Source organism: Nicotiana tomentosiformis, chromosome 4 (genome assembly GCF_000390325.3).
Source record: "Nicotiana tomentosiformis chromosome 4, ASM39032v3, whole genome shotgun sequence".
Lineage (NCBI taxonomy): Eukaryota > Viridiplantae > Streptophyta > Magnoliopsida > Solanales > Solanaceae > Nicotiana > Nicotiana tomentosiformis.
In genome coordinates, this window is record NC_090815.1 from 121775083 (window position 1) to 121800358 (window position 25276).

A 25276-nucleotide genomic window follows, 5' to 3' on the forward strand; every position below is an offset into this window, starting at 1 on the left:
CTTCCGATATTGTTAACAGGTATACAAATTCAATGCCCATGTTACTCGATTTTAATCATCAATTTTGATATGGTACATAGGTTGAGCTTTACAATCACACTTAATGGCTTGAGAGCATTATACTCCTTTGAAACACGTTGAATTCGAACTTATTCCATTAGGAATATAACTTACGCGTATTCCATTAGGCAAGTGGGCCGGTCCTTAGCACGAGGCCAGCGAGACCGGACCGTTTGGGATCGGGACCGGGCCGGTCCTAGCGGGCCTAAACGATTCCAAACGGTCCCAACGGTCAAAATTTTAAAAAAAATCTATCTGTTTGGGCATTTAAAATCTAGTCGTTTTCTCTGCCAAAATAGTCGTGGGCTATTTACAAAATAGTCATTTAACCCCCACAACTTTGTTTTAACCTCACACTTTTTATAATTACCCCAAAAAAATATAAGTGTAGAGTATATATCTTAAGATGTATATATAGTATAGTATAGTATAGTATATATATATATATATATATATATATATATATATATATATATATATATATATATTATAACGCATTGCTTTGAATATCTCTTTACAATATTTTTGTCTTTAAATTTGAATTAAAAAATTTAGGTCACAATTCTATAATATAATTTACAAGGAATTGCCTTAGATATTTTTATTACCATTTTTTTCTCTAACTTCTATAAAATTTAAAAACAAAATAGAAAATATCAGTTGGGCCCATATGTTGGGCTCACTTAGGCCTGGGACCGGCCCACTTAACCCGGGACCGTTAGTTCGTGGTCCCGGGCCGATTCCAACAAGAAGCCTGTGAAGCACGGGACCACTTAGGACCGGCCCACTTAGGACCGGAACTACGAAGCCCACTTAGGATCGGGCCCGACCCACATACCACCCTTAGTTCAAACGGAGGCTGGTTCTACCGGCTAAAGAGCAAACGGGCTGTTAAATCTGCAGACTCTAACGGCAATGGGTGCATTGATGAGGATGAAATCAACAACCTTGTGCAGTTTGCGCAGAAGCACTTGGGTATTAGGATTATGTTTTGAAGTGGTCTTTGTGTGTTAAAAAGTCTACTTGTGTATATATATTTCTATTAGGATCGAAATAATCAGGTATCATGCGGAAGCTAGTAAAGCTAACTTTGAACAACGATAAATCAGATAACAAAGAAAAATATACCAAAAGAGATACAAACATTTAACGTGGTTCGGTCAATTAACCTACGTCCACGGGGGAAGATGAGCAATCCACTATATAAAAGAGAGTACAAAATATCGAGAGAACAACCACAAGAAGAGGCAAACACAAGTGGCAGGCTAACACTTGTCCCGAAATTCTTCCCCTAAACAACTCTCAAACCCTATATGGCTACATTGTGGATGCTACTGAATGAGAAGGAATGATCTTCAATTTATAGAAGTCCAAACATTTTCCTCCAAGAAAAAAGACTAGCTAAGGAAAAAAAAACCTAAATATGGTAAATATGTAGTCATTTCCTTCGTGAGATAGGAAAACCAAATATAGTAAAAAAATTATGACAACCACCTAACAATTCCAAACTTAGTTTATTTTCTATTTCACTTTCTCTTACTCCCTCACATTTCTATGGATAACTCCTGTATATTGTACTTCACATTTAACACGTAGCATGAAGCTGAGAAATGCTAAAAGCTTTTGAAAAAGCATTCAAATAGCCATTGCAAAGTTTACGAATTCTACTTAGTAAGGGACCTAAACACATGATTTTTTTTCTCTCAAAGTCAGACCAAGCCTTATGACGAAAAGGAGAGACAAGACGGATCACCTGTCGATCTGTGATTAAAAAAAACCTACACATGAATTATAGGATACAGATTGACAAACACAATGGGCTCTTCATGCGTAAAAGGGGAAAATCTTATTCTAACAATCTAATATCTAGAGCATTTGATAAAACGAACCTTCCTTTCGCTCTTAAGGTGGACATTTCTTGACAAAACCAGTTACACAGAGACCAGATCCCCTACATAAAGTTCAGAGAGAATTTTCTTCAAATGCAGGTCTCCATTATTCCAGTATATGTGTCATTCACAACGATGAATGCATCAGTAGCATCACACTCTCCAGTCATTTACCCATCAACGGCGAAAAAACCTCCTCTTAGTAATAACACTTTGTCCATAACAAATCTGTTCATTAACAAAAGATTCTATAAATGACCAAAATCTATACCTCTCATCCACACATAAACTACAACATTATACAGAGTTCAAATTATTCAATCAATGTGGAATATATATAGTAATTTCCTTCCACACTTGTTCATATACAAGAAAGCACAACAAATGAGCAATCCTACTATCGAATATTGATGCGTAAAATATCAGAAATTGAGTAAAATACTTCCTTTTGAAGGATGGGTGTATAATACAACAGCATACTAGTAAACTTCCATGTGCAATATACAGCTATAATGAGGCTGTCTTTGGTCAACCTTAGTTGTAAGGTGCACACATAAATTAGCAGTTTCTCACGAATCCATCACTCCCCCCCCCCCCCCCCTCTCCTTTTCTCAGAAACAAGGGCAAGTTGCTTCCAAGTTAATATTTGAACAAAAATTTATATGAATCTCTTCATAGCCATGGGAGTGCCATCCCTGAATCTCAAAAAATAATTGGATGGACTGGCCTAATCTCGGATAGGAGACGGAAGCTTCCAATAATTCCATGAATTAAAATCCTCCTAGAAAAGTGAAAAATTGTTTGGCGACTGTAAGATGATTGAGGTTTCAAGAAAACACTAGATATGTATTATAAAATTAAATTTCGAACCAGCAAAATCTAGTATTTCCAGGACTCCATAGAACGATGTAAAATTGTTTTGAGAAGGCAAAGCTGAGACATGCAAGCTCTATGTACCCTGAAATGATCAAGGGAGCCTAAATAGTCATGGGGATAATACTGCAACGGTGAGACTTTTCCGCTCATACTTTACGCTTTGGGTCGTCTACGCCGTACATCGCAAACATGGCATGAACTTTAAAACTGGGATAAAACTAGCCCCTTCGAAACCTACTAATTTTTTAGCAGTTAATTCTAATTATCCACATTTGAATATATAATTTCTAGGTTACATGTAGATGGAGTTAAAGTCTCCAAATAAAACAAACATGCTGACTAAATAAAAAAAATAGCCAATCGTCAAAACGAATATAATGGTGAAAGTGGTTCTGATGCTCCACTTCAAGATAGCTAACTTTCAACGTCCCACATCACTTTGGAGAAGGATAACAGTGAAGCTCAAGAAATCACAGGCTTCTCTTTACTCTATCATGTGCTAAATAGCCCATTATCGTTTATTCAGAACAAGAAAAGCAAAGAAATCCAACCTGCTCACGTGAGGACAAGGGTGGAAACATGCCATCGACGCAACCATGTATGTAGGTGTATGACTTTGTATCTATGTGGTGGTTCATAACAATTTGGCCCTGTGCATTATAGAACTACCATCAAAAACTCGAAGAAAGTTACTTGCCAAATGTCCTTAGTTGATTCTACATACCTTGGGATCGATGGTGAAGATTTTTCCTTCAGGTATTCCAACCTTGAGGTAGCTGAGCTTGTCGGTGTCTCTGTTTCCAAAACCAGCATAGAAGGGATTCCTATCAGAAGGGAACAATGCCTTGACATCCTGAAAATTTCAATAGTTAAAAGTTAATTATCTGCATATGTTGCCAAAGCTGATGACAAGATAAAGTGCTGAAAGTTAGCCACTAAAACTTCTACAATTGCCCGTAATTTAGATACTCCCTGCCTATAGTATTCCAAGAGAAAACCCATGATAAATAGGGGGAAAAACACCAAAATAAAAACCATTGTTGCATTTATCATAAAAGACGTAATCCACTCTGAGTTACAGTTTCGAGCTTTCTCTTATTAGTCATTATATCCATCTTGCGATTATTCATTCCATTAGTTACATCTTGATGTTCCTGCACGGCCATATTTTGAGTGTGGCACAACAAACACACAACTTCTCATCCACCTTAAGCAGGAGTAAGATCTGTTAAATGGTATTTTTCTATGTCCAAATCGCGTTGTATCAAACGTCCACTTGTAAATTTTGGAGCATTTGGGACTTCTGCGTGTGTTAAACAGGGAGTTTTTGTGCAGTTAAACTAAAAAGCACCAAATACCCATTTATTCTCTCACTCAACTTGTTTACATCACAAGGCATATCTCCCTTAAGATAGCAGAGAAGTTAAGATTAGACAACACGGATGTAAGTCATCTTTATTCCATTAAACGATAAAAGCACTCTACCAGATGCAGCTCGCCTCACAACTTTTGCAGACATGCATAACTTTTTTGTTTAAAATGCTAAAGTTACTATTAGGGGGGAAAATATGAATCAAGAAACTGACCTGTAAGCAAGTAATTTTGAATTCATGAGGAGATCTTGTAACCACTGCAAAAGGTAAACAGGTAGATACACCTCTCAATCAATATTATGAGCAGAATTTGAAGCGGTTCTTCTGGGAGAATTTAATATCATATTACTAAATGGTGCAAGAAATGCAGAAGGAAATAGCACATTTCACCATTTAAGCTCATAGATAAAAGCATGAAACAGCCAGTCCACTGAACCAATTAGAGAATAGGGTGCCGACGGCAGGATATTAAAAATTGCTAACAATTAAAGAGTAAAAAGGAGGACATAAGAACATGACACTGCAAGAATTGTCAGCAAATATTGACAATGGATACTAAAAAACTTCCAGGCGTCATTACCATTTTTTTATGGAGTAGATAATTTCAACCATCAAAATAGTTGTTCTCTCTTCAGGATTAAGTTCAATGTTAAATACATTTAAACCAAAGAGCAAGTTAATAAAAAGGGGACCAGCAATTGAGCAATCCAGACACAAATTAAAAAGGGTAGCAATAAAAGGATAGAAAGCACAACGTGCTATATATAAATTATCTAATAAAAACAAAATTTCCAGGCACCGTCCATATCAGGTTTTAGTCTACCCATATGTTGATAGATAATTTTGTTTTATTCTACTAATCATGATTCATAAAAATACAGACAAACAGGACAAACAGAATATAACCAACTCAATGGGATGCATAGTTTGGAGCAACGAAAAATATAAAGAGAAGGCACTTCACGAAATAAAGAAAGGAATAGCCCGTAACCTTCTCGAAATAAAGAACGAAAAAGTCCATCAGGCGATGTAAGAACAGGTCCTTCTGGTAATCCCTTTCCATCCTGCAATTATCAAAAACACAAAAAAGCCAAATTAATTGATGAGGAGCAAAAAGAGAAGTGTGGTTACTTGAGACAAACTTACTTTTCATACCTGCATAAGATTAAACAAGAATTGTCTAGTGAGATAGGCCTGTGAAATAGCACGTGCACTTTGGAAAAGCAATTGATAGCCGTTCTCCTGCAACAAGAGGACAACATCATGCATTCTTATTCTACTATCAGACGAAAACTAAAACATATATTTACATAGAAGAACTGTAGAGACATTTCAATCCTTAGCAAGCATAGCAAAAGGGAAAACAAATTCACAACATAAGAGAACATCCTTGAACTAAAGACTTGAATTCTGACCAATTACTTGCCATAACTATGAAATTGGCATCATTCCACATCACAGCTCGTCTGAATAAACCTCAAAAAAGATTAGAGAAAATGAACTAAGCCTAAAACCTTGATAGCCGAAAAGAGATGTGCAACGCCTGACTGTGACCAATCCACCCCAACCAAAGGCATGAACTGTCCTAGAACATCAGATCTGTTTAATTGAGAAAAATATCACACATCAGGCAGGCACAAGGAAATAATATCATCCATATTTCTATCACCAACTCAAACAGAAGTCTAGCATTTTTGTTCACAAAGTTGTTCACTAAGGAACCAAGAAGACGAACCAACAGATGTTCAACGAGGATAACAGGAAACTAGCGTAGAAAATTTTAGAGCCCAGAGCTTCATTCTAACAAGGTTGACTATGTAAACCAATTTCTCACTTGTTTCGAAATATTGTCTCAGGTAGTAGATATTTGCTTTAAATCCTGCCAACAATCAAGTGAAGAAAAAGAACCAGAGACAAAGGTGGCAATATTAGCTAGAAATGACAGTTGTCATCGTTGCTATTCCATGTTTCGATGGAACGACATCACATATAGTCATAGAGTTGGATTCAATCAACAAATTCCGCAGCTCAATCTAGCTGTTCCAAAAGTCATGAGCCAAGTCAAATTGGTCAACTGTTTGATTGACTCAGCTAAATTGCATCCCAATTGTAGGCCCATATAAGAAGGGCCATATCCTTCATTTCCTTCTTTCTGATAGCTATACAATTCAAGTTGGTTATATCTTAGAAACCCTCCCTCCCTCTCTTGACAACGGAAATCTTCACTTCAACTATTCAGTACTTCTTGAACACTATACTGATCACAAAAGTAGTCTAAAAAACAAATCGCAAATGTCAAATAGAACTTGCTGCATGTGCATAAAAGATTAATTAATCCTAAACTGATACTCTAATAATTAATCCTACACTGATACTCTTCCATCCCACTCACTTTTGACTGAAAGTCAAAGCAATAATAGACATATGATAAGATGTACCATTTGAAATATTATTTAGAGACTATATAAAACTACTACAAACAGGATCTTTTTCCAATCCAAAATATTAAAAATGCTCAAGAAATCATGATCAAAATTTACTGATCTTGAAAATCATCAAATGGTAAATATTTTGACCAGAAGAGATCAAGAGTAACAGAAATAATATTATGATGTGAGGTCCACTATTTAAAGCTTTCAATTCCGGCATAGATCACAGAGGGAGAGAAGACGAACAAGACGGCATCTTAAATAAAGGTAATATGCTTTCTCCATGTATCACAATAAGTACCACTTGTTCATAGACTTGGAATTGATAAATATTCAACAATGTCCATTGTCAAAGCTTGTAATACTAATTTGCCTTAGAAGTACAAATGAAGTCTTAGACAACATTTAGTTCATTGTCAGCTTGGGTTCAGAAATAGTTTATGACTGAAGTAACCTAGTGTGTAGTACGTGACATGAATGCTATGTTGCCCGGACTCTCCAAAAAAAGCTGCCGCACCCGCGTCGGATCCTCAAAAAATGCACTAGTTTTGGAGGATCCGACACACACCGGAGACATTTTTGGAGAGTCCAACTGTCCGAGCAACATAGCATGAATGTGAACGAGTTTTTTCAGCATAGATTCTTGTAGTTTTGAATTCAATTCTGGTTATATTATTATACCATGGCAACTCTCTGGAAAATTTAAGGGACAGAGTCAACGGTAAATTTGGAAGGAGTCTCCGTGTTGGGACTCCAAACTGCATCTTGAAAGTTCCCTTTCGAAAGTACGAAGATAAAACCTCAAAAATACCAAAAATGACAACATTACCTCTAAATTGGGACCCACTTTTCTCTACACTAAATTATATATCAGCTCTGTTCTCAATCTCCAGGGCAAACTAAGAAAATCTAATCAGGAAGAGGGATATTGGACTTGTGTTTTCAACACTTTTAAGTGAATCACGCTATGGTTCATCAATTAAGAACGCCTCCTTGCTTCTAGGATATGTGCATGGAAGTGAATCACAAAGTTAACTACACCAAAAAAGCAATTTACAGCCAAACATTGTACTTAATAAAGTTGATGTTGATGTTACGATATGAGGTTCATGTAACAGAAAAGAGTTACACAAGAAAATATCAAATAATTACCATTAACACTCCATTTGGACTAATCAAAAGTTGATGGAGTAATTGTTGTGTCCAAGACTTGCTATTTTCAACTTTAATCATAAAGAATGTCACAAGTAGCAACTTTTTTGAACTATTATGTTCAACTTTGATCACAAAGAATGTAACAGTTATCAACTTTTTTAATCAAAAAAGCTGATAATTGTTACATTCTCCGTGATCAAAGTAGAACAAAATAGCAAGTCTTGGACACAACAGCAAGCTCATAGAGAAATCAATAGCACCAACCATCTATAGCAGAAAAGTGAATCAATTTTACCTAGTAATTGTTCCATCAACATCAGAGACTACAATATTTGTGTCCCATCGCCACAAATATATACACGCATCAACCTGCAAAGTATGTATCTCAAACAAATTATAAGCAAGCATTTGCATAAGCACACAATAGTTAACCAATAGTAAAAAAAAAGAATCAAACACCGAAGCAATGTGCAATGAAAAGAAGTCTTAGCAAATGACCTGCTGTTTCGAGCATGTGAATACAACTACATTCTTTCCCTCCTTCAGATTCAAAGTTGCTAGCTGTTCGGATGTTCGAGTAGTTAAAGAATCTCCATCTACCATGTCCAGCTCCCTTAGAAAGTATGCTTGCCCTCTACTATCTAAATTCATACAGAAACCCGCTTCCACGCCATTGACACTTACATTAACCACCTTTTCTTTTGCCTTCAAAACCTCCTGAAACTTTCCGAATCGAACATACCAAGGAGAGGATTTCAAACTCCCATCTGGTTGCTTCACCACTATGATATCCACAGCACCACCAAATGGATTTAAAGTCCCAGAAACACTACGTACGCCTCGACCTATATAGCTACCTATCCTCCCCACAGTATTCATTCTCTTACAACAACAACAAATACGCCTCAGTACCAATTCGGTTCCGCTACTCGTTTAAATCATCTCATGCCAATATTATGCAAATACAGTGTTCATTTTCTTAATAGAAGAAAATCTGTCAAGTTTCCACTTTGGCACAGTCTTATTGCCACGTCACAAATCAAACCCCCAATTCATCAAGATTGATTTTTTTTAAGCTCATCTGCAACAATCCATTCATTCCCTCACGTAAATCTTTAGATTCTCTCACAAAGATTCAATCTTTACTTGATTCCCAAATCAATTCTCTCGCTCACGTATTTGAATTCTAACAACAATGATCAAAGAACATTAATTGATAAAGATTCAAAGACCGGTGAAAAAACGAGCTTTCTTGCTTAGAAAAAGGCAGATAAAAGACGAATATCTGAAGGAAAACATATATATACTATAACAATGCACAAATTTGCTGAAAACACAGAAAAGTATACCTAAATAAATTGTAGCAGAAACTGAATCCAGCTCAAGAAATTAATCAGTGGACAGGGTCACAAATGAAAAAAAAACGAAAAATAAAAAGATAGTATTCTTGCAGTATTAAAACCGCCAAGACTTCAAACTTAAACGTTGAATAATAGTTGGCTGAAAGGTCGACCAAGAAAAAAAAAGGTTGGCTGAAAGAGCATATATTCTTTTCTAAAATGATATCCGAATGTGCCACTGCTATAATTAATTGGAATCTTACCGAAATGTCCTAACTCCTAACTTACCGCACTGTAGTACTTATCAAAACTAGCGGAATATATATAAAAATTAAAAACTCAAAAAAATAAGGTGTTTTCTCTCTAATAATCACATACAAATTTTATATTTTAAGCGTGATTAGCAGTATTAAATGCTAAGACAGGAAGAAAATTTTATGAATGAAGTAACAAATAAGGTGATGAAATACAATATATATATATATATATATAAAAACAGGATTCTAAAAATTTAAGCAAAAAATGACTTTTTTCAATGGGTATGGTTGAGATTCATTGAAAACATATAGATGAATCAATATACAAAATTTGGGGAAGATTGGAGGTGATTTGAACTGATTTGATTTCAAAATTCGTAGTTAAAATCGAGTTCAAAAAATTCTTCTGCGACACATGTATCACGCATGTATCTCACACGTAGTGGATACATGGATATACATGTGATACACACTTGATACACATTTGATACAAATATGATATACAAAGTGATACACAGTGTGATACACCTATCATTTTTTCATGTTCATCTTCTACTTCGAATTTTCAATTCAAACCACCTCAAAACTCCACAAAATCGTCCCAAAACTGAGATTCAAGCTCCTTAAGATTTACCAAATCTATTCTAATAACACACACTCAAAAGAAAGCAAATATTTGACCTTTTTTGGCTACAAATAATTATTTGATTAATATTAATAATATTTTATAAATTGGCCAATTTTTGTAATAGGTTATTTATAAATGGATATAGCTGATATTTTTCCTCACTAATTTGACACGGTCCAATAAGACGACACCGCCAATGTCTCTAATGGAGTAGTAATTTTTATACACTTATACTTCTTTTGTCTCCATTTAATAATGAGGAAAAATAAAAGACTTTTAAATTTATGATTTAAAATAAATCATACATATTTATGTATTTATAAATTATCTCGTTAAAGGTAAAATAAATAAATTATTTAATATAAAATACAATATTCTTTTTTATCAACTAAAAGGAGAGCGTATTATATAAGTTGAGATGGAAGGGAAAAAATAGCACAAAAACATCCACTATTTGTAAAGTTATTGAAAAATAGCCATTGTTTTGCTTAAACACGGAAAGTTCCAGCATAATATGAGGAACTATGGAGCTCCTGCGTATAAACTTCCAGCATATGATGTTGGAACTCCATCACACGTAAAGTTCCAGCATAATATGCTGGATTATGGAGCTCCTGTATATAAACCTCTCGCATATTATGTTGGAACTCCAACACATTATGCTGGAACCTCATATGTAGAAATTTCGAACTCCAGCATATTATGCTGGAATATTTCAGGATCAGGGGCGGCCCGTCCATAAAGCAGGTAAAACAACTGATTTAGGCCCCACATTTGTGGAGGCCCAATTTTTTTTACCACCTAATAGGCTATATATAATTTTTTTAAAAAGTTATGTGAAGTGAAAAGGTTTGATTTCTTTATTTAACAAATAAAGGGATGAAGGATTTGCAACTGCTTTGATCGGCCAAGGAAATTGCATTTGAAATTAATATCGAACCCGAATTTCATAAGAAACCTGTAATATATATGAAGAAACAATTTGAGGAGAATGTTAATAGTAAAATCTCAAAATCTCTCGTAGTGTCCTTTAGAGTTGATTACTTTTTATACATACTCCCTTTGATCCATAATAAATGACTTTTTAACCTTTAATGTGCCCTTTAAAAAAATACTGACTCCTAGAACAAAAATGTATTTTGATTGAATTATCCTTAATTAAAATTTATATGTTGTTAACTTGACACATTGAGATATATAAATAAGGGCAAATTTTGGAAAAATAAAGTTAATTCATTCTCGATTATATAAAAGGACACTTATTTTGGACCAAAATAAAAGGCAAAAAAAAATATACTTATTATGGGCCGGAGATAGTAGTTGACAAGGTTGTTTTTTCACTTTAAAATAGATCTGAACAATTAGAGGCATATGAAAATATTTTTGTTTTTCTATCTAGCAGTAAAAACTGAGATCACTAGTTGATGAAAATTTGAAAAATATTTCCTTCATCTTGAATGCTCCTTAAATCATAATAATCAACCCGGTATTGATAGTTTATATTTATTTTATGAATCAAAAATATTAAGAAAAATAGTACAATTAGAAGATAACAATTTAATTGATATACTCAATCAAATAAAAGGATTTGATTATTTTTCAAATGCCTATTTTACTTATAGAATAATGTTAATAACTCTTATTACTGTTGCTTCAACGGAAAAAAGTTTTTCAAAATTAAAATTGATAAAATCTTACCTAAGATCAACAATGTCTTAAAGATATTAAATGAATTAACTATATTGTCAATTGAGAAAGACGTATTAGGAGAAATTGATTATAAAAATTAATAATAACTTTGCATCTAAAAAAACTTAGAAAAATAGACTTCAAATAAAATAAAATATATTTTATTAATAAAAAAGTCAAGGCCCCTCATAAAGTTTGGCTTTAGGCCACGAAATTGGTCGAGCCGCCCCTGTTCAGGATCTTTAAGGTTGTTTTTATTCAGATTTTATCTTTACATGAAAGTGACTAAATTTCGATTACTTTTGAAATTGTGGCTATTTTTTAATTACCAGTTATAAATCTAGCTATTTTATATTATTTTTTTTCCCGAAAAAACATATATTGTGACTCGTATATTGTTAAACTACACATGTATCAAATGTGTAAATAATTAAAAATAGTATATTAAAAAAATAGACGGTTAAATCAAAAGGGTTTATTTTGTTAAGGCGTGTAAGATGTATTTACTTGATAGGATAGAAATTGAAGACAAGGCAAGAGTGTATTAGAGTGTATTCGTATTTCCTTTTTAATTTCAAGGGTCTCTCAAAAATGTTATGTAGTTATTTATTTGAATATTATTTGAGATTTGTAACACTTGTGGTTTAATTTAATATAAATCTATCTCTTTCCTTTAAAAAAATTCTTTTAACTTCTTTTGTTACACGCTTACATAGGAGGAAAGGAGAGAGAATAGTCCGCAGGTAAATCGCAAACTCTAACTCGTACTACCCCAAAAAAAAAAAAAAAAAAAATCCTGGTGCACTAAGTTTTCGCGTTGCGCGGGGTCCAGGAGAAAGTATTAAATTTAACGGTGAAAAGCCAAATAAACCTTTGTATTTTCGAAAATGGTCTAAAATACCCATCGTTATATTATTGAGCTATATATACCCTTCCCGTCATATTTTGGAACAAATATACTCTTATTTTGGATGGAGTGCCACGTGTCAGCACTAGATGAAAACGACCCATTTCTTTTTTTTACCCGATCCGTTTTAAAAAACTCATCACCCGACCCGTTTTAAAATTCAATTTTTTTAAAGCATATATTTTGTAAAAAGTGGAATTTTTTTTTGTAAAATTTTTTTTAAAAAAAGAAAGGGAATTTGCAAAATATATATTTTTAAGTCTTTTCAGTTTTTTTAAAGTATTTGTTTTGTAAAAAATTAAAAAAAAAATTAAAAAAAATTAAAAATGCTTTAAAAACTGAAAAATATATATTCTGTAAAAACTGGAGAAAAAAAAGAAAGAAATTTGCAAAATATATATTTTACAGTTTTTAAAGCATTTTTAAAGTTTTTTTTTTGTAAAAACTGAAAAAAATAAATAATTACAAAATATTTTTATTTTTTTAAAACTAATGCATATGTAGTCCACTGCTTTAGGAGAGTCTTTTTTTTTTTAGTTTTTAAAAAACATATTTTTTTTCAGGTTTTACAAAAAAAATACTTAAAAAAAACTGAAAAGACTTAAAAATATATATATTTTGCAAATTCCTTTTTTTTTCTTTCAGTTTTTACAAAAATAAATTCCAATTTTTACAAAATATATGCTTTAAAAAAACTGAATTTTAAAACGGATCGGGTGATGGGTTTTTTAAAACGGATCGGGTAAAATAAAAAATGGCTCGTTTTCATCTGGTGCTAACACGTGGCGTTCGATCCAAAATAAGGGTATATTTGTTCCAAAGTATGACGGGAAAAGTATATATAGCCCAATAGTATAACGAGAGATATTTTTAGACCATTTTCGAAAGTACAGGAATATATTTGGCCCTTCGCCGTAAATTTAAACAGCTTCAAGTACTAAATCCAGTACTTAAAGCCTTCATACAAAAAAATTACTTCAAATGCAGGTCCAATATACTCATATGTCTCGTTCACAATTCAAATATGTATGCATCATTAGTATCACGCTCTACAGTCAACGAACTATCACAGGCTAAAAACAGCTTTTCATATCAATAACACTTTGCTATAACAGTTCTGTTCATTATAAGCTAAAGTATATATAAATGACTGAACTACTACAAAATCTACACCTTCTCAAGAACATATAATACTACAACAATTTACAAAGTTCACCTCATCCTGAAGCGTGGAACCTGTTTGTATTTTCCTCCCATAATTATGTATATACATGTTATGTCCAAGCAAATCGACAAGCCTATGATCGATGAGTACAATATCGGAAAATTGAGTATACGATTTTCTTCCTCCAGGATGAGTGTACAAAATATACAGTTACAAGGAGCTTGTCTGTATGTTCGGTCAAGCACATGCTAGCTATTTATAGTATTGACTCTAGCCTTTTGCTGCAAAAGAAAAAGTAAAAGTAAAAGTAAAAGCATATACATTAGACCACAGATTGAGTACTGAATCTACTCTTATGTCTTGGCAAACAAAATCCTGTAATTTCAGTTCTCTGTCTTTGGTAAATGATATCTTTAGCATGCAGACAGGCTATCGCTTAGAAACAAGAATAAATTTTAAGTTAAAGCATAAACAATAGTTACCTGAATCTTTCCGTGGCCGTGGGAGTACCACCCTTGAATCTTAAAAAATAGTTTAGGATGGACTGCTAATTTTCAATCAATAGGTGGAAATCTCCAGAAATTCCACGAATTAAAATCTTCCTGAAGAAAACCGAAAATTGTTGGGCAAGAGTAAGGTTTTGCTTTTCAGTCAGCATTGGATGTATATCAGACATATAGCACCGAAGAACTCATATTCCAAGAGAATACGGGATACAATCAAGCAACACTTTGATTAAGCTATTTTGAAGTGTGCGACTTTCTGATCTAAAAGCTTAAGCTATTACAAATAGCATACTTTTATTTACTTAATTACTTCTTCAACAAGCTGCCATCTAATTTAACATTTACACACAAAAAGGAACAATAAAAACTTTCCTCAATTGGGATATTGTAACACCTCCGCACACCCAGCACTAGACATCTTGAACATGAGTAACGTAATTGAAGGGCCACAACATTGGAAAACACAACAACAATGACGGGTCTGGTTGTCATATCATGTTAAGAAAATTAACTTTGAACCTAATTCAACCGCAAAAGCTAGTTCGTATGATGAGATTTTTCCAAAACCATGCAAGGACACAACCTACTCCCACAACCAATGTGGTGTGGGATACTCTTAACATTAACATCGAAAAAATAGTGTAGCTTCAACTGAAAATGTTGGTATTTTTGCTATCCAGGATAAGCTAGGTATCCCTTATTTGATTCTGATTTTTTAAGTACAATAACAAAAACATGTCCGGCCAAGCGAAAAGGACTGAGGTTCAAAGCTCTTTACTTCAATTTTCTTTACTCCGTAACATGGTTTTAACTTTCTAAAATAAGATTTCAAATTTCAGCACTATTAGGCTCCATAACCTGCAAAACAATGCAACCAATTACTTCTTCCAATTCATTAACTATTAGACTTTTCATGTTGGCCATAAAAACTTTCCAGCCAAAGGACATTCCTAAAGTTTTACCTTTTAGCTTTCTAAGATTGGTTCAATTATCGAAAAAGAATTTTGTCCAACCCCCGTTTCATAGACAGAGTGTTCAAGAAGGGGACACGCTTAAAAGTAGGTGTCATCCAAGAGAATAAAGATAACGATGATACACCAACTATGCCTCAATCCCAACCTCGATAATAGTAATAATCAGCAAAGAAGAAAAAAACACTACTACAGCAACGCTGCAGAGAGGGGCACACCAAATGGCTGCTACTTCACTGCCGGACCTTGCACAACAGACATTCTTTTGAAACAGAATGATGACAAGTGCAGAAGTTTCAGCTTCCACGGAAGACAAGGAAGAGAACTTGAGTGTAGCGAATCTACTATAACTTTAGAAAAAGTTTTAAGTCTCTAAATAAAGAAAACCTTGTTCATGACTGAACAAGATGATGAGTCGTTAAAGTGAACATCACGACGAAAGTGACTCTGATACTCCACTTCAAGAAATCTAATTACATCCTACATCTCTTTGCAGATGAGAAAAAATTGAAGGAACAGATCACATACTGCTCTTTACTCTATCACATGATTAACCAGCTAATAATCATTCATAGAGGAAAAAATCCAACCTGCTCACATGAGGACATGGCTGGAAACATGCCATTGACAAGACAATGAAGAGAGGTATATGATTTTGTATCTATGTGGCGATTTACAACAATTTGACCCTGTAGATTATAAAAAATGTCATCAGAAACGTTCTTTAAGAGTTATCTGCAACAGTTGACAGTAACAGTTGACTACATACCTTTGGATTGATGGTAAAGATTTTCCCTTTAGGTATTCCAACCTTGAGGTAGCTGATCTCATCCGTGAGTCTGTTTCCAAAACCAGCATAGAAGGGAAAGGGATTCCTATCAGGAGGGAACAATGCTTTTACATCCTGCAAACTTGAAAGTTAACAGGTTATCAATCTGCAATTCTTGCCATAGATATAAGAGAAATTGCTCAAAGTTAGTAAATATATCTTCTGCAGAGACAGTAATTTAGATACTCCTTGACCTCAAGAATTTGCATACTTTATTATTCCCATAGAAAACCCATGATAAACAGAAAAATAAAACAAAATACAGGAAAAGAAAAAGAAAGAAAACCTTTCTTGCGTTTATGGTAAAAGATGTTTCCCAAAGTTTCATGTTTTCTCTTATTAGCTATTGATATTCGGCTTAAAGTATGTTGACGGGAAGTTGTCCTACTTCGCCCGGGACAAGGTTATTTCGACCCAAGACGCCCCCAACTTGTATAAAAGCAAGTCTAAACCTATTTTGGAGGGGGAGAACATATTTTTGAGAGTGGAGACGCCACTTTGAGAGGGAAGAACACGCACGGAACACTCGGGAGCAAGGATTCTCAATTTTTTCTTTCTCTTCTCTTCCTTTAACTTTATAGTTCATTAGTTCTAGAGTTGTGGGTGCTACATGAACGTTGTAGTTTGAAGCTTGAATTGTTCTTATTATTTTATCATATTGGTTTATTTATTCAATCTTGGGCTTAATTATTTGATTGCTTGATCACCAATTAAATACTATCTACGAATCTAGGATTAAACTCGGGAGAGGGAATTCTAGATTGCATATAAGATTGAGTAGAGAAAGATCTTTAACCTGAGCATCGGGAACGGATTTGCGGTTAGGAAAGGAATATACCTAATCGCCTTACTTGGTTACTATACAGGAATTATTAATGCGTTCTTGTTAATCCTAATTCCATAGGAATATAGGCGTTAGGTTAGCTTGAATAGGCGATTAGTACTTCGGGAGACGGCTACGAGTAATATTAACCCTGTCAATCAATAAACTAGATAAATTAATTAGACAATTTAGGTAGAAAACTCAACGGGATTGTTAGCTAACCTATAGCTCTAGAATATTGTCGCCAAATTGTTTACTTTAATCTCTTAGTTTGCTATTCTAGATTAGTTGTAGTTAATAATCTTTAGAAAATCGCTTGAATAGATTAATTGTCTTAGTTTAATTTAGTTGATAGTTAATCACAAGTCCCTGTGGATAAGATATCTTGACTTACAATCTTATATTACCTGTCCACGTATACTTGCGTGTGCGTTTGGAAGCAACAGCTATTATATCCATCTTGCAATTTATTTCAATAAATACATTTTGATGTTTCTGCACAGCCATATTTTAAGTGCGGCACCCCAAACAACCCAATTTCTCATCACCTTAAACAGCAGTAAGATCAGTTAAACAGTGACCAAATCTCAGTGTATCAACCAACTGGTTTAGACATTTTGAGCATTTGGAAATCTGCTAGTGTAAAGAGTGAGTCTTCGTGCATCAAAATTCAAAAGCACTAAATACCCATCTATTTCTCTTACTCGGATTGTATTACGTTTACATGTTAAAACTCCCTTAAGCTAGAAAAAAAAGATTGGACTAAACATAGAATTAAGTCGTCATTAATTCAGTAAAAAGACAAAAGCACTCTACCAAATGCAGATCATCGAAGCAAAAGTCTGAGAGCCTCCCTAGCCCCATGGCTTTGGAAGACGTACAAAAATTTGTTTGCTTAATAAGCTAAAAGTTCTATTAAGAAAAAAAGGAAGCATGTCTGAATCAAGAAACTGACCTCTAAGCAAGCGATTTTGAATTCATGAGGAACTCTTCTAACCACTGCAAAAGGTAAAAGGGTAGATGCATATCTCAATCATAATATTAGCAACATTTGGAGCATTTTTAGTTTCTCGAAGGAATTACTTAATATTTAGTTACTCAATCAAGACATGCTGCAAGCATGGAGGTTAAAGTTGCAATGCCGAAGAAAATAGCTTCTTTCACATTTTAAGTTCATGCTGTAGCAAAAACATGAAACAGCAGCCAGTGAACCAATAATGCGTTTTGCATGAAACCAGCAGCGACTGAACCAATAATGCCTTTTGCATTCTAAATGCATGTTATTACTAATACAGTTTGAGGCACGTTTGCCAGAAATAACAACTATCATTCCTTTTTATCACAGAGCCATAGAGGTAATTGTCAATGGTAGGATAGTTAAAAATCGCAAAAACAACTAAAGAACTAAAAAAGGACATAAAAAAGTGCAAGAAAAATCAGAAAATATCTAACAATTGATAGCATATAACTTTCAGGCATCATATCATGTTCACTGGAGTAGATAATTCCAATAAAATAGTTGTTACTTCTTGAATATATTCCCTCTTTAAATGCACTTAAATAAAAAATCATATAAAAGTGGGAGCAGCAATGTGAGCACTCTGCCAGTAAGGAAATGCTTTTCAGAAACGTGGGGTAGCAAGAGTGGGGTTACGGTGCAAATATGCTCATCAAAGAGGAGAGGAAGCAAACAGTAAGCAACAACAGCTTACTTCTACTTCAATGCTCTACCAGCATCCCCAATAAAAATAATACATAGGATAGAAAGTACAACATGGTCTTATTTTTAGTCTACCCAGGTGATAATGGATGGGTTTGTTTAATTCTAATAATCATGATTCATAAGAATATGGAAAACATTATATTTGCAACTCAATGGGATGCATAGTTTGGAGCAAAGAAAAACAAACTCTTCACAATATAAAGAAAGGAATAACGGGTGACCTTCTCGAAATAGAGAAGGGAAAATTCCATCAGGAGATGTAAGAACTGGTCCTTCCGGTAATCCCTTCCCATTCTGAAATTATTTTAAAAAAATGAAGTCAAATTAGTGGATGAGGAGAAAATAAGTGATTACTTGAGCCAAATTTTCTTTTCATCAAACTACCTGCATAAGTTTAAACAGGAATTGTCTAGTGAGATAGGCCTGTGAAATAGCACGTGCACTTAGGAAAAGCAAATGATATCCATTCTCCTGCAGCAAAGAGGATTGTCTAGTGATTATGCACTCTTATCCTATAATGAGTGACAAATTGTTTTATTTACATAGAAGAAGTATAGAAACATTTCGAGCCTGAGCAAACAGAGGAAAAAGGGCAGAAAACATATTCACAATATATAAGACGAACATTCTTAAAGTAAAATCCGGGATCTAATGACAGATTACTTGCCAGAACTACAGAAGTGGCAGAATACCTTCTCACACTTAGTCTGAATAAACCTCAAGAAAAGGGGAGAAGAGAAAACAAATGAAGTATACGGACCTTGATAGCCGAAAAAAGATGTGCAACGCCTGTCTGTGACCAGTCCATCCCAACCAAAGGCATGAACTGCCCTAGAACATCAGATCTGTTTAATTGAGAAAAATATCACATCAAAGACGCACAGGGAAAAGGAGGGGATATTACCTTTGTTATATAAAACATTTATAGTGTTTGTCATATATCAATCAGCTCAGATAGAAGTCTACTCTTCTTGTTCGCTAAGGAACCAAAGAGTGGACCCAACAGAAGTTTGAAGAGGAGAAAAGAAAACCAGCATAACAAAGTTTGGACCCTAGAGATCTGATCGAACAAGTTGAAAAATGTAAACCAACTTCCAATTGTTTCAATATATCGTCTCAGTTTATAGATATTTCCAGATAAAGAATGACTCAACCAAGAAGAGTTGTAATTTTTCCGCCTTTAAAAAGTAACACTTATGAATTAGTAGAAGTGAGGGCAGAACAAAACAAAAGACAAGGGAGGGAAAATTTGCTAGAAATGACAGGTTTTTTCTGTTGATATTCCATGTTTTGATGGAAAGACACAACATAGAATCTCAATCAAAAAATTATACGGCTCAATCTAGCTGATCTAAAAGTCAGGAGGCATGCCAAACTTATCAATTATTTGCTTGAACTCAGCTAAATTGCATTCCTACTGGAGTACAGTAAATAAGTATCAGATCCTTCATTTCCTTCTTTCTGATAACCATACACTTCAGGCTGCACCACCAAACAATCTCTATTTTCCAGTAGAATGTTTCAAGGTCAGATGGTGTAAAGTATGGGCGTTGTTACATGAATGTTCAGCAGTTTTCTCAGCATTGATTCTCTGTCAGAAGTTTGAATTGATTTCTAGTTACAATACACTTATGTATTACCGATCAAAAACAATTTTGGTACACAGTTAAGGGAGAATTTGGAAGAAGTTTCCAAATTTGTTTTCCAAATTCCATCTTGAAGGTTCCCTTTTTAAAAGATAAAATCTCACTCGTACCTAAACGTCCACTTCATATCTAACTTTTGACCGTTTTTCTCTACAATAAATTATAAATTGAACTCTATTCTTAAATCTGGTTTATGACAATCTATGGGGAAGGGTGAGTCCTCGGCTTGTGGAATTTTCAACAGTTCCAGGTGCATCATGTTAAGGCTCATCAATTGAGAACATATCACATCCAATGCTTAGATTGTAGGACATGGAAGTGAATTACAAAGTTAACCACATGTAGAAAGCAATTTACGGCTAAAAATGTAATTGCTAAAGTTGATGATCGGACAAGACGATTCCTACTTATCCAAAAAAAAGGATAAGCCAGATTTTTGTAACAGAAAAAGGTTGGCATATCTGACCTGTACAAATAGATATTGAATAATAAACACTGAGGCATCCATTCAAAATCTATAGTAGAAATGAATCAATTACCTAGTAATTGTTCCATCAACATCAGATATAACAATCTTTGAGTCCCATCTCCACAAATATATACGTGCATCAACCTGTGAAGTATGCATCTAGGACAAATTATAAGCATGGAAGCGTTTGCACACAGAAAGATAGATGTAAAGTTTCTTGAACGTGCTCAAACACAAAAGGGGGATGTAAATAAAAGTCCAAGCAAATGACCTGCTGTGTTCCCAGCATCGCAGTCGAAAACGTGAATACAACTATATTCTTTCCTTCCTTCAGATTCAAAGTGGCCAGCTGTTCAGATGTTGGAGTGGTTAACATTATTTTCTTCTTAGAAATCCTTGACCTGGGCACATCTTTTTCTCTGACACCACCTGTGTTATTTGAAATACTTTTAGCATCAGAGTTTACATCTTCATCCACGGATGAGCCAGAACTTTTCTGGCTTTTTGATCTCTTATAAGAAAAAGACCATGATCTCCAGTTCCCACTCGATAAATTATTGGATCTGGCATCTCTTTCTGTAAAGATTCAATTAAACTCGTCAATAATTATCTTTCCTAATTTATTGGTCCAGCAAAGAGGCATAACCACTCAGGCGATCTAAAACAAAAATACACTTCAAGTGTCTCAAGGTAAAATCACAGTTTCACCGGAGAAATGAGAAAATTATCTGAAACTCAAACTAATACACATAGTACACGAGTAAAGAGTAGAAAAAGCATTATAATAAGCTTCAAAATGATTTAAAAAAAGGTGCACATTTAAATATTCTTTTACCAATTTTTGGAGTGGCTGAAATATTTTGCACCTCCTCTGCGACCTCAGCAACTTCTGTTGTCTGTAGTACAATTGATGAGTTTAGGTCATCGGGGTTAGAAGGCATATCATTATCAGGAGACCACATATTGGGTAGAGATCTGCTCATCCGCATAACTTCGTTATCCTGAACTACTACAGGAATGTCAACGTTGCTTGATACAGTTTTGAGTTTTCTTCCATCTGCAACAAATGGCGGATCACGTTGGATAGACTTTTCCAGAGCAGGACCAGGCTCATTCTTTGGGACTAGATAGTCTTTTTCCTTATAATCTAAAGAAATGGACTCTGCGTATCTGGCAACCGTGTCACCACAACCATCAATGTCACCAAAGAGAAGCTGCTGTTCCTCCAAGCTTTCTGATGAAGGAACAGTAAGTGGGACCAAACTGCCGCTAGATTCATGAGGATCACCAAGAGCTTCTGAAGAAGACATAGGCAAAATCCACCCAAAATCTGCTTCCGCAGCAGAGCTATTCAATGAGCCACTCTCACAGACTAAAAAATGAGTGGTTGAGTTTGCACAGATTTTGTTGGTTAAATCCTTGAAACAGTTTTCATTTTTTTCAAATCCTTGAACATTTGAAGAATCCTTTTCAACTAATAAATCCTCTTCTGGTTGAGAGTTCCCCACTGCCATTAAATCATTCACACCGAGAAGCGTTTGGGGATGCATACAAGCTTCTAGATCACGAGAAGCACACAAGTTTTGAGTAACTTGTTCAATTGAAACATCTAGCACTGCTGTTGAGTTCTCTTCAGTTTCACAATAGGAAAAAGATTGGACCGCAGCAGTTTCATTTTCCTCCTCTGAAAGATGGTTAGTTGCAAAAGAATCGTGTCTCTCAAGCTCAGCGGAGTTCACAACTTGTGAACTGGAATTTGAAACCTCAGATATAAATGTAATACCCTTGGCATCATGATCAGCATTAACTATGCCTAGGTCACCACCGTCATAAGAACTCTTTAAGCTTTCTTCACCACTATAATGTTCGCCACCTTGGACAACAGTTGACACTCTTGCAGCATTCTCAGATGCTGAAAATAACACATGTTTACTAGATTTCTTGACAGACTTCTCTAGAGCCTGAAAGATCAGTTGATTACCATCATCCTTCTCACGAGCAGACTCACGGAAATCAAGATTGTCTAACTTGTTATCATGTGACGGAAAACTCATATCACTTTTTGTGTCATTAATTTGCAAGTACTCATCTTTAACACCCTGTGACGTATCTTCGGCAGAAATTCGTGTAGCGTAGTCTCTACTGTACCTCTTGGGGGTCAGATTAGTAGACCACTTCATTTCTAAGAGATCAGCTGCCATTTCAGCACACTCCAACGAGTCTGCCCTGATAACACTGGCATTAGTGTCTTCCTCGAGAGGCCTGTAACTCTTCATCGACTTCCTCCCAAAAACCCTGCCTAAAATCCCAGGTTTTCGGGAATTAGCCCTCACCAAGACATCCTCACCGCTCACATTAATCTGAGTAACTGAAATAGAGTCAACAGCATCATAATTGCAACTCTTTGATTTTGTTGGCGGCTTACTACTCGTTTGCCCATCAGTATCCTCACCCGAGGATGAAGAAGAAAATAAAGAGTCTCCTCCATCTTCTATATCCAACTCCTTTAGAAAGAAAGCTTGTCCTCTATTATCTAAATACATATGAAATCCCGCTTCAACGCCATTGACAGTTATATGAACCACCTTTTCTTTCGCCTTCAAAACCCCTTGAAACTTCCCAAACCGAACATACCAAGGAGAGGATTTAAAACTACCATCTGGTTGCTCCACCACTATGATATCTACAGCACCACCAAATGGATGGAAAGTCCCAGAAACACTACTTACTCCTCTCCCAATGTAGCTACCTATCCTCCCCATAGTATTCATTTTTAAAAATAATACGAATATCTGCCAAAGCTTCCACTTAACACAGTCTTATTGCCACATCACAAATCACAACCCCAATTCATCAAGATTGTAAATTTTTAAGCTTAATTGCTACATTTCACTCATCACATCCATTAATTTTCAAATATTTCCCACAAAGATCCAATTTTTAATAGTTTCCCCAATCTTTATTGTCCCCGGCTTATTTGAATTTTCAAGAAAAGGATCAAAGAACAATAATTGATCAAAATTCAAAGACAGATCAAGAAAAGAATCTGTCTTTGTTGGAAAAAAGACAGACAAAAAGAAGAAGAAAACTAAAAGGGGATACACATACACTACAACAATACACAAAATTTGCTGAATACCCAGCAAATCAAACGAAAAAAACAGTAATAAAATGGTATCAGAAACTGAACCCAGCTCAAAATTCAGTGTTGAGCTGATTAGGGTCCCAAATCAAGAAAACCAAAAAAAGAAATATAAAATAGAAAAGAAATCATAGTTCAGAACCAATAACCGCCAAGACTATAAGTTGAAGAACAGTTGGCTGAAAAAAAGTATATTCTTTTTAATATGATCCGAATGTGCTTCTGTTATAATCATTTGACACAGTCCAATAAAACGACACCGCCATTTGTGTCTAAAACTTTATTACTTATAATTATATACTGCCTGACCTGTATTTACGTAAATGAATACACGTATATAACGTGTAAGTAATCAATGAAGAATAAAATTACAGTGTGAAATCAAAAGGGTTTTTCTGTAAAGACAAAATGAACTTACCTGAGAAGACACTGAACAGGAAATACAACGTTAATATTTGGTATATAGTACTAGTACTAGTAATTGATTGATATTTTTGCAGGATTTACAACATTTGGAGAAGCAAAAAAAGATTTCTACATGTGACAGTGACACGTCAGTTTTGAATTCAATGAGGGACCCTGAATTAGTTGGGAGACTTCAATTTGGGGCTTAAAATTCTCTGCCGTATTTATTTTCCTTTTCTTTTAACTATTCTATCCAATTAAAATAATATAAGGACTTTTTTCACTTTTATAACCCGTATCAGAAATTATTTAAAAGTAAAATATAAAGTTTGTTTAATTTTTGTATATAACATACAGAATATATATATATATATATATATATATATTTATTTGACTATTATTTTCAAAGCGATTGTTCAATGTCATTTTCCAGTAGGTTTCAGTTATGCCAATTTTTTAAATAAATTCCGACTTCAGTTCCTAATTTTTGTGAAATGTATGTTGAGTAAGTATTCTGTAATATTAACATAAGGTGTTAGTTTCAATACAATATACTGAATATAACAAATGGAACTTATAAATTGCAGTTTTATTCTAATGAAGTGTTTCTACTTATTAATTTTTATTTAACTAAAGATTATAACCGTAATAAAAATAATTTTTGGGTCTAACTCAATTGATTAAGTGAGGATTGTCAAGACAACATCTCATTTTCTAGACCAATGCGTGACTTTCATTAGTTTTACTTGATAAATTTATCGTTGACCAAATCTAAAGCTTATACTTTGGCATAATGATTAAGAGTAATCTTGTTTTAAGAAAGCTCTTACAACTTAACACAATGTACTTTGCAAAAGGTCACTCTCACTAACTCAGCACAGTATTTAAATGGGGTTTTCACTTTTAGCCCGCGAGAAACTATTTAAATTCGGTAGTCGAAAAATAAGTTTTGTATATAAAATACATAATATATATATATATATATGACTATTAT

The 25276-nt window shown here is 34.4% G+C and overlaps 1 protein-coding gene across 5 annotated transcripts; it reads right to left on the minus strand.

The window, feature by feature from the left end:
- Positions 1–1681: 1681 nt before the first annotated feature.
- LOC104102350 (phosphatidate phosphatase PAH2-like) lies at positions 1682–24357 on the minus strand. Of its 5 annotated transcripts, XR_001970413.3 has the most exons (11): positions 21571–24353; positions 21007–21311; positions 20806–20879; positions 19381–19465; positions 19005–19091; positions 18842–18914; positions 17853–17896; positions 16015–16149; positions 15836–15934; positions 14251–14370; positions 13670–14049 (listed from the first exon to the last, which is right to left on the minus strand). XR_001970413.3 is itself a non-coding variant. In XM_070200206.1 (10 exons), exons 1-10 carry the CDS (start codon positions 23504–23506, stop codon positions 2127–2129), a joined length of 2883 nt encoding a protein of 960 aa, XP_070056307.1. In that variant the 5' UTR covers positions 23507–24354; the 3' UTR covers positions 1682–2126. The 5 variants fall into 5 exon arrangements, 2 of the variants coding, with proteins under 2 accessions (XP_070056307.1, XP_070056306.1); XM_070200206.1 differs by lacking the exons at positions 13670–14049; positions 14251–14370; positions 15836–15934; ... (1 more) ...; positions 17853–17896; positions 18842–18914 and adding exons at positions 1682–2177; positions 3377–3475; positions 3550–3678; positions 4412–4455; positions 5190–5262 and having other exon boundaries at positions 21571–24354; XM_070200205.1 differs by lacking the exons at positions 13670–14049; positions 14251–14370; positions 15836–15934; ... (1 more) ...; positions 17853–17896; positions 18842–18914 and adding exons at positions 2379–2730; positions 3377–3475; positions 3550–3678; positions 4412–4455; positions 5190–5262 and having other exon boundaries at positions 21571–24355.
- Between the last annotated feature and the right edge of the window lie 919 nt (positions 24358–25276).